Raw genomic sequence first — 11386 nt, 5'->3', positions numbered from 1 at the left:
ATTGTGGATGTGATATGGCAATCAATCACCGGGCGCATTCCCTGCAAAACTCTTACTGTAAAATCAATGGAATAGCAGCTTTTTCCTAACTTGTTCAGCTTATTCTAGACGGCTTGGTACAATTATTCATAAACCAATTGACAACATTTTTACTTTTCTTTTTGTTGGTAAGTTTCGTCAAGTATTCCTCTATAGCTTAAATTCAGTAGTTGTCGCTCTGAAGCCGTCTCAACTTTCCATACTTCATTTGATTACAGCTTCAGTTAGCAAGTTAGCAGACATCACACGAGGACCCCAAACTTTAATAGCATTGAGAATAAGATATGAGAGTTTCTCATGAAACCCTTTTGAATTTTGCAGAAAGCTTGCGGCATCTTACAATTCATGTCAGATGGACAATTGTTTGTGGTTTCCAGAGCGACCACAGTGATATTATGCCGTGATGGTTTGACTGTTGTACGTCATGCTTTGATTAGTTGGCTTCTAAGAGAATATACGATAGACAACCCCTTTTCCCATGCCCCACCCCTCCCCCAGCCCCGCCCCCTCCCGCAAACAAGTTTACTCAGGTTATCTGATGGTACATGAATGTACACCTATTCAAAACATTTGCAGAGTAACTGATGTCGTAATAGAACCCCCTCCCTCTCTTTGTGTAAAATCATGACCTGAGTACCACATGACGCACGATAAAACCGGCAACCTCAAGCATGGGTATTTTATCGAGGAAGCTCTGAGCATTTTTGGCTCCTCAAAAGAAAAAATGAGATTATGTTTTCCAGTTTCCTAATTTTCGAGCTAGCCTAGTGGGACTTCTGCGTGTTCAAAAAAGAAGTCAACACTTGGTTTATGAGATGTTATTAAGCTTAAACAAGTCAATTCCCCCACCCCCTTAAAGAAACAATCGACACTGTTTCGTCTTGACCCGCGGGGCTTTCAGGACCCGTACACTATCCTGACACACGTACGTCAAATCAAAGAGATAGTACAACTGATTATACGTATATCTGATTCCCAGAGAGGACGTCTAGGCTGTATTGTATTTTATTGTTTTCTTAAGTTTTGTTTTATTATTGTTCGAAGCACTGCCCTTGCGACGTCCACGAGAATTCGATCCTTGTTTTTAAGATTGCGTTTCACCAGAATTTAAGATATTGACCTCGAAACGGGCGACATGAATCTGAGACGGATAGAAGACAGCTGAACCCATTCTGAAGTGTACAAGTAGTACAACCGTGGTAGTCGGATCTTGATAATTGCTGGTACATCCTCAGAATCCAATAATACAGGATTTCGATGCCTAAGAGGTATCGCAGTTCATGCGGAAGCGGTACTTCATTGCTAGTGTTAAATCTTGTATTAACAATGTCATGTCAGATTTTTTTGTTTGTTTTTGTGTACGGTGTGTGAGTACAATTCTATATCTATGTATCTGTGTATTCAAATAGTTATAATCATATATGTAAAGACAGAGAGAGCGACAGAGAGAGAGAGAGAACTAGAGAGGCATTCATCTATCCACGCAAACATATTGCATAGGGCCTATTATCATCTCTGTGTGTGTGGGTATGCGTGTGTATATACATGTCTACACATCAAATACATATATATATACATATGTCTATATATATATATATATATATGACATATGTATACATATCAATGCATAAATCTACATGTTTGTATGTAGGCCTATTTACATTTGTCATGTTGACATTATATCAATTTCGCATATAACCTATACCCTATTTTGCGAAGCACATGGTATCACTGATAGTTAAAAATGAGTAGTCAAACCACGGAGCTACTACACACAGTTGCTCCATCGTAAAACGACATCTTCCAAGACTTTGTTACGTCATCGAGCTACCATACATAATTATTAGCTTCATACATGTATAGTTATGAGAAACAGAATACATCTATTGGTGGAAAGTTAACCGTCTCGTAATGTGATAGGATGTAAAAGCACCCGCCGATTTGTTCACATAAAAACATGTCTACATCTACTGTAGATTATAGTGTCTGCGGCAGTAAACATATTTTGAAGTATCGTGCTCCGTTTGACCTTACATAAAGCCCATACATTAAGTTGCTTTGAGGTAATCTTCAAATGAATATGTTATACGATTTGCTGTTGTGAAACACACAGATGTATGTGTGTGTGTGTATGTGTGTGTGTGTATTAATATTCATCTTACAATGTCTTAATAGAGATTTTCTAGTCTCTTTTCCAGAGTGTAAAATAGTTTGCGTATGCATTTCTATACGTTGATATAATACTCTTACATACATGTAGTTACAAACACACGCACACACACACACACACAACACACACATGCGCACACACGCATAAGATTATATACATGTATACATATATATATATATATATAGTATATATATATATATATATATATATATATATAAGATGAAAGCAAACAACGGATTTTTTAGTAACAACCTTGACCACAGAAAATGGATTTCCATCGTAATATGATTATATATATATATATATATATATATATACATATACATGTATATATATATGTGTGTGTGTCTGTCTGTGTGTGTGTCTGTGTGTCTGTATAAGTAAATACGTGCGTTTGTAGAACTTAGCACTGAACAAACGTTGAAGATGTCTACTGACATCGTTGATTCAAAACAAATTCGATTCGATTGGTCAAATAATAGATTAAACTCTTGCTCAGTGGTGTATCAGCAAGATATTTTGAGAGAGAGAGAGAGAGAGAGAGAGGTGTGTGTGTGTGTGTGTGTGTGTATGAGTAGGCCTATATATACAGTATGTACACATATGTATCTCAAATTGATAATCCTGTACAACTGAATTGTATGGTAATATAACAACCTTCATTCACGATCAATGCTGTTACCAAAGTACACTGTAACAAAAGTTTTTCTTTCTCTCTCTTTCTTTTATCTCTGTCTCTCTCTCAGTAGAAGAATATGATAAAAGATACACGATATGCGCCAGTCGTTTTGATTTTCCCCATTTATTATAATCCAGCTTGGGTCCTTAGGTGATCAAAGTGATAACAGAATATGTACATTTCAAAATACGGAACATGACATGTTTTAGCAATTCAATAAGGCACTTTTATGTACAGTGCACACACACAGGGTGCTTTACGTACAAATGCGTACGTTGATCATACCGAAATGCATTTTTATTATAGTACACACAGTACAAACAACCCGCAGTAGTGAAAAGTTCTCCTGTAATGGAAACATAACATTGAACGAAATCTCAGAAAATAGATAATAATAATAACAAAAGATTGCTGCGCAATCATAATTTGATTTTAGTTTATCGACTTTGTACATACTTCGCATAAATATATTCACATACTTATATCATTGGTTAAAGGTACGTAAAACATGTAACCCAATGCCCGACACTAGCGAATTGCGAATCACTACATGCACTTACTATGTTAGCTAGTCGTGGTAGGCGTTGACTAAAGTTGATCGACACGTGCACAAATCAGAATTCTCATCGTACATGTGCTCCGGGACGAGATGGTCTAAGAAAATAAGTGAACTCTGCAACATATTTGCAGTCACGGTGAGTCACACTGCACTTTCTCTACTCCTTATTACACCAAAGAGGTGCATTTTCAGCGATTATACGTCAATATTTGTAAATAAGTTTTTATAAGTGGCATAAGCTTATTCATATTTGCGAAAAACGGTAGACGAAATTTTGCCATCTCGTCCCAGAATAAGGCTAATATGGTTTTGATTCTCTCTCAAACAGACAACCTTTTACAATCACTGGAAATTTTTGTTCACTTCCAATCAGACAACTTATAAAAATAATTACCGATATATTGCAACAGACTGAATGAAATGAAGCAGCAGATTGGAAGGGAGAGCACTTACGGAGGTGTGTACATTGAACATTGTTGATATCTTAAACCACTTCTTTGACAGGTTCAACATTAAACAAATAATCATGTAGTCACGTTGATGATTTACAAAAATATTGATAATATTGTGCGTGATTTCAAATACAATATACCAGATTATATGCATGATAAAATGCACGTTTAGTACGAAAGCATTTTTTTTTTTTACCAAGGCAAAATGGAATTGTGTGAGGGTTTTGCTGTCCATTTGGAGTTTATGCTATCTAGAACAATAAATGACATAAGTTTTACTATCGTACTTTAAAAAAAAAACTACCATGAACTATAAACTGATATTGACTCCCCGTGGAAATCTCCGTGGTTGTAGTGCACGATCATTCAAGCGTGACGTGGTGTCAACCAATCAAAATAATGTTATGACCATGCTATCTACTGTTGAGGAATATTGCATCTTATTTCTGCATGGACTGCTATTTGTTTTGCAAAATATATATTACACAAACCCACAGCTTTGGAAAGTGCTTTACATTCACATACGTTTCCAATGCATTTTCTTTTACGTACCACTTACAGGGCTGTCTTCCTGCGTTCTACAAGGACGTTTATAAATAAAAGGACGTTCTATAAAAACGTTTACGAAATCAACAAACTCTCACCGGCTCGATCATTTACAACAGCATGCAGCACTTATACGAACAACATTCTTTTTCTAAATTAGTACTGTATTTTGATGAACTAGTACTTTCCTATCCTATTATGTACCAAGAACAGCGCGTCATGATATTATCACATCCTAATTCCCTATGCAGCAATTTGCTGACACACACCAAATCTACAGCAGCTGCGTACTCACTAAACTTTATATCAAGGCGTTCATTTCGTTAGGATTTAAATTCATCAAATCCAAGAAATCTCATGTCTCTCATTTAATGCTGTGTCATTCTAAATAGTTATTAGCTTCTATTAATTACTAGCATACGACAGGATGGAATTACACATTCTTGTTCTTATTTTGGTCGGTGACACGGCATTTGTTCCTGCGACAATTATTGTCCCGGTCTTATTTTCTCCAAAGACTTACGGTTAGGGTTAGGGTTGTGATAAGGTTTTTAGGTTTAATTTGATGTGAGGAATAGGATTAGGGTTAGGGTTGTGATAAGGTTTTAGGTTTAGTTTGATGTGAGGAATAGGATTAGGGTTAGAGTTATGTTTGTAGTTGGAATCTGTGTTTTGGCTCGGCGTGCAAATATTTCATGTAGGCAATTGTCACAGGAGCAAATGTCATGGAACCATTTCGGTCATATATACCGTTGTTTCATTTCGGTTGCAACATTGTCAAAATCTAGATCGCTGAATTTTCAACTTGAATGAAGATTAAAATCAATGTTTTTCTTTCTCTCTCCAAGGGATTTTTTTTCAGATTTTCTGTAGATTTAACGAATCTAACCATTTCCATCTAATCTCTTTCAGATATGTAATATGCGGCAAAAATCAAAGTTGCCAATTTCGTGAGGAAAGATGATTATTTTTGCAGCATAATTACCCCAAGATATGAATCATATTGTTCTCGTCAAATCGATGCATAGATAGAGCAAATTATATTTTTGTCGGTATCAACATTAAATCAAAGTGAAGGGAAGCTTAGAATTGAATTTGAATACCTCGATCTTTGTAAACATAGCTGAAAAAAAAAAAGTTGCTTGTGATTATCAAAAGTTTTCGTGTGGGATCACGTGTGGTATATATCTTCTATTCTTTATTTTTACTTAAAAATTTGCCCATTGAACGAAATCAATTTCAGGCAAAATAATATTAGGCACAAATGTCACTTGTGTAGCTGGAAACAGGTCAGCTTTCCGTAAATTTGAAATAGGATTTTTCAAGGAGATAATCTTACGATTACATTTTCCAGTAGTCTAATTGTGACGTAAACAGATGGTAAAAGTTCATGATTTGGAATTTTAACAATCACTCGATTTGCAGTTGACTTGATATATTCACAGAGAACTTTGATTTTAGTGTTATGACTGATTTTACCCGTCATGCATCGTGTAACTACACATACCCACAAGCACCTTCCATATTCAGCATATTCCACGTCTTTTCATATTTATCTGCTTTATGCATCACCTTTATGTTCTAACAATTTCAAATTTTAGGACGATATACCTATAATTATCTCCATTTCACGCCGCAGCTAAAGCATGACTAGTTTCATGGTTATGGTATAGTATGGTAACAAACAATATAAAAAAAAAATCATTTGAGCTCTTCAAAGTATCCTACCATTTACGAGACAACAGGAGTGGACTTCGACACATTTCCAAGAAATATGAATGTGACTTCTTTTCCATTGAAACAAATATGTAAGGAAGAAGGAATTTAATTTACTTCAAGCAGTGTTCCTTGATTAAGTGTTACCTAGAGTTTGCCCATATGGTCAATGATCAGATTACATGTACAGTATCATGAAACGTGTTAAATGAAACATTTTATAAACTCGAGGAGTTCTACATTTTGATATCTCTGTGCTTACTTCTAATATTCATAACATGTACAAAGCATCAAGAAAAAAATAAGCCAAATTACAAGAAACGTGTGTATAGATCAAGCTGACTTTCTGCTTCGGTTATGTCAGCATATTTTCTTGGTAACGTGGTATTGACTGGCTAAAAAGAATATGCATCACGAAACACATCTTACTGACGAAAAGTTGCAAAAAGAAAAATCAGTGGTTGCATAGCAACACCGTCGACGCTGAAGATGGATAATTGCAATTTACATCAGTGAAAGTGAAAGTTGAAGGGATGTTTTCAGGTCGCTTTCCATAGAGCATTTTTACGTTGACAAAATAAGGTTCCATCATCATTAAAAGCAAGGCACGCGGGCTGCACGTCTTTCTTAAGATCGATCAGCTGATTGCCAATATCGGAGCTAATCGGTCATGTTCCTGCACCTACCAGTTGGATTAGTCTACCCAAAATCTCAGTCGCTCTTGCCAAAATATATTGTTGATCTTTTGGTCATATAATTTTTTTTTTTTGCCATCGCTTTCAGCACGGTGAGACTAGCTTGCTTGTTCAACACAAAGCCATGTAAATTTTTTAAGCGTGTATTGCACTGTCATGAATCATTCTCGAAATGCATCAGCCATCGCTCAAGCTCATCGTCACTGATTTGCATATTTCGCAGCTGCAGGAAATCACGCGTATAGTGCTATGGGTGAGGCAAGGCTGGGTGCTATACCCTATTGTGCGACTCGTAGGCGTCATTGCTGCTACCGTTCACATTCAAGCTGTAGCTTCTACTCTGCATAGTCGTTCTGGACGATACGGGAACTTTCTTGGCACAGCAGTGGCAGGCTAGAATTAGTCCACGCCGCAGTTCGCCATAGTGAAACGCGTAGATGATTGGGTTTAAGCACATGTTACACAACACAAAGACCACTGTTGTGTAAAAGTACACACTGTTAAAATCCACCTCGCCACCGAGATTGTATACAAGGTACAGGATTTCGTTGGGGCCCCAGCAGATCAGATAGGCCAGAGAAACAATCACCATCGTTTTCAGGACGCTGCGGGAAGCCATGATGGCAAACCTTCGGCGCGGTTGAGACGGAAGTTTCACGGTCGGGGATTTCGGCACCTCCCCGGAGGTGCTGTTGTCACGCACACCCTGGATGTTAGAGCTTGATGGCCCTCCGATACGTAGACTGGGCATGTCGGCACGAAGGCGTACGACTATGCGAATGTAGACGTACAACATAATCATCAAGGGAACAAGGTAGTGGTCGATAAAGACAATGCAGCCGAAAGCCTTCTGCAAGCCCTTCGGTTCTTCAGGCCATGTTGGGTCGCACGATCGATTGTCATACGTCTTGTTATCGCTGGTGACCAGTATTACGCCATTAACGCGGTGAACAATCATCCACGGAATCTCATGGAGGGGGCCGAATACCCACGGCAGCAGGCACAGAATGCGAGCTCGCTTGATGGTGAATCTATTGCGATATTTCAGAGGATGGATAACCGCAAAGAATCTCTCTATAGTCAAACACACAAGGTTGACGGTGGAGGATACCGAGAAGGCCCAAAGCGGATACTCCGATATCCAGAACTTGCAGACGAAATCGGCGAACGCCTCTTGTTGCGGCAGCGATTTGGGCTTGGGCACGACGTAGAGAAAGAAGAAGACGATGCTGCTCATGAGATCGATAATGGACTGGTTGGTGATGAGGACGTTGGTGAAGGACCTCAGCGAAGGCACCCGCACGAGTACGAAAATGACGAGTCCATTGCCTACGAGTCCAAGGAGGGCGATGCAAAGGTAGATAGTGAGGAGTGCCGGATGGGTGCCCTGATTACCCGACGACTCAGGCCCTTCGGGGCCGCCATCAGAGCTGTTCGCATCGTCCCTCAAATACAGTGCAAGTAGAGTGTGCTGAATATACTCCATTATGCATTAGAATTAGCTGGTGCTTTTATCAGTGCGTAAGATACGAAAAGTTAACGGTCAACCGAGCATCAAGACCTCGATTTGCAAGTATGGCATCTCCATCGTTGATCATGAGAGATACGGAGGATGTATCAAACATTTTTTGAGGGGACAGTAAAACAATAGAAGAAAATATTGCCATAATAACGATCAATAATGACGATATATAGCTTTTAGAATGTTACGCGTGCATTTCTGACATGCTCTTGCAACGACTGCACGCTCTCATGAAATGAGTCACATTATGAGCACTTAATCATCCATCCCAGCCCGCTCCCCCCCCCCCCTTCCTCCATGAAAGCTTTTGAAGGAAATGTCCAAGAGTGAACAATTCCGAAAGGCAGTCCTTGTCGCTTCAGACAACTCAGAGATGCGACAAAAATGACAGCTGAATTTCAGCAGAATTCCATACCGGTGCTCTTACCACTCTCGTAAAGAGAAACCACCCCAATCCTACTGCCACCAACCACCAGCTTGTGACGGTAAGGGGCTGCTTCGAATAACTACCATGCAAACTTTTGTTGTCAGCTCACTCGTTTGAAGAGCAGCATAACGCGAGCCATTTAAAACCCTTGCCAGGGCATGCATGCCACTATATAGTTTACAGTCGAGATAGCGTAGAGCATGGACGCCGCTATTGTAACGAATGTTTAAATAAAAAAAGTACTTTTCGTCACCACCGCCAAGTGTACTTTCTATCTAAGATGTGAATGACGTTCAGGGGTCCTCACAAAGAGTGGCTCACTCAAAAGTCATTCAGTGGACACAAGGTAGGGCAGGTGAGCTATTGGATTGCCTTCTTCGAATAGCTGTCTTAAAACGGAATTGGGACAATTACAAAAACAACAACGGCACCACAAAAAAGACAACCGCCACCTGTGTAGAAGAGACGGTACCAGGCAAAGTTCAAACACCACATAGACCGTGGACGGGGTTTGAAAATAAGTAACACATATACATGCTACTTTGGTATTATGTTGCATTCGACGTATCAGTTCACTTTCAGACAGTTTTTTTGATGAGAACTAAGCCCTCAGTAAAGCATAGACCCAATGATGACAAAAACCCTGATCAATCAGTCACCGCATAAAACGTATTTTCTACAGTGCAATACCAAGAGTAATTTGTTTTGTCCTCTTCATTTCATGGCTACGCATTACAAATGCTGATATCTCTTATGTACAGAGCTTTTAGACACTGCTTATGTTTGCAGAGTTGTGTGTGCGTGTGCGTGTCTTAGCATAAAATACTGTGAGTGTGCGGACCGACAAAAAAAATGTATTGGACATTACGACGTCGAATAGTTATATCTGTAGCAACTGTATCTGTACATTATTATCAGGCCCTATTTTTCAAGTGCATTTGCACCAGTTACTAACTGGAAAACACAACTGACATTAAGTCTTATTTAGGGCATTATGGCTTGTTTGACAAACAGATCGGAAGACAACTGTACGCGTATTTGCTATATATATATACATATATATATATATATATATATATATATATATATATATATATACATATGTGTGTGTGTGTGTGTGTGTGTGTGTTGTGTGTGTGTGTGTGCAAGAACCACACTGGATATGACGTTTGCTTTGTGTCGAATTCAGCTACTAAAGTGGGATTCACAAATCAACGTATGGGGAGATGTTCGAGATTATCCCTGCTCTATAATCCTACGCCGGACTCCAAACTGCTGGATGAGAATACATTATAAAACTACCATAGTGTGTGTTTTTTTCCCAAACTTTTTAGCCCTCCATGGACTATTTTATTATCCCCATATCAACATAATACAAAACTCAAAGCATTCAACTATAGTCTCATTTTTTTGTTAACATCTCTCTCATAAACATCTACACAAACAAATGTTGGAGTGACTGCCACTTCAAATTGAACTTGTTGAGAGTACCCGATACAGAATGAATAATATATCTCTCATCTGCATAATAGTCAATAATTTTATTTTTTCTTCATAGAGTTAAACCATAGTGTGTCGACAAAGGTAACGCTTTCGTGATCTTATTGAAATAGATATTGCACATCACATAAATCCCTGAAGACTCCGCATGAATGCCGATGGAAAACATTAATTTTCTGAGTCAAACAGCATGACATGTTTCTTATTTTTGTTTGTCTACCGTTCGCTTGTTGTTTCTTTCATTTTGTATCTAAAACCTATGCATACTGATGAAGCAGAAAGTCAGGGTATGATCGAGCAGATTAATGATTAGCCACTTTCTCTCTTCAGTATACTTTGCAGGATTTTGATATTCAAGCCTGCGTCTTTTTTTCTTTGTATTCTCATTTCATCCACTCCTATTTCCTCTCTTTGATAATACATACAGATTGGATTGCATTTATTGCTCTACCACCCTCATTTCTTAATCCGTCTTCCCTGAGCCCTCTCAGACATATATCAAGTGTCTTCCAGTAATACGTCGTGCCAGAAATAGATGTGGATTAAGTGTTAAGAACTACGTGCATATTCCTTTTGAGGGCGGTAGACATGAAAGGACATCATAACGAAGGCTTCCTCAGAGATATTCATTTTGCCATACATTTCTCCTGGGCCTAAAAATCCTTGAAGGTCATCTATCAGGCGGCCACTTCCTCATAAAAGCTAACAAGAGGTCAATCGTCGATGTAAGACGCATTCCTTGCTTGCCATTTTTGCTTTGTCACTTCTTTCAAGATCATTGCATTTTAAAAAAACTTCAAAACTATAACACTGAATTGTGAACATTTTGATCGTGTATACTGCCGTTCTCACGCTCACCATTGGGATTAACTGACATGGAGCGCCATACCATAATTATGAACTTTTGATTAAACATAAAAAATCCTGAAAGTAGGGAGGGATGTTCAAAGGTAATTGCAGAGCTTGATTAATTGTGAAGAGCTCAACATATCCTACAATTACCACAAAAATAAAGCAACTCTTGCAGGCACGGAATTACAAAAGTAAAGTTTTTTTTTTTCTCAAAAGTATGTTAAGTACG

General features: G+C 38.4%; 1 protein-coding gene across 1 annotated transcript; it reads right to left on the bottom strand.

Annotated features, from left to right (window-relative positions):
* Window positions 1-6938: 6938 nt before the first annotated feature.
* On the bottom strand, window positions 6939-8342 carry LOC139723128 (allatostatin-A receptor-like). Its single transcript, XM_071634394.1, has one exon. It carries the CDS (start codon window positions 8340-8342, stop codon window positions 7128-7130), a length of 1215 nt encoding a protein of 404 aa, XP_071490495.1. The 3' UTR covers window positions 6939-7127.
* Window positions 8343-11386: the final 3044 nt, after the last annotated feature.

Source organism: Diadema antillarum, unplaced genomic scaffold (assembly GCF_040938485.1).
Source record: "Diadema antillarum isolate AM-2024a unplaced genomic scaffold, OU_Dant_1.0 scf00000181, whole genome shotgun sequence".
NCBI classification, from domain to species: Eukaryota; Metazoa; Echinodermata; class Echinoidea; order Diadematoida; family Diadematidae; genus Diadema; species Diadema antillarum.
This window is presented reverse-complemented; position numbering and strand designations above follow the sequence as displayed.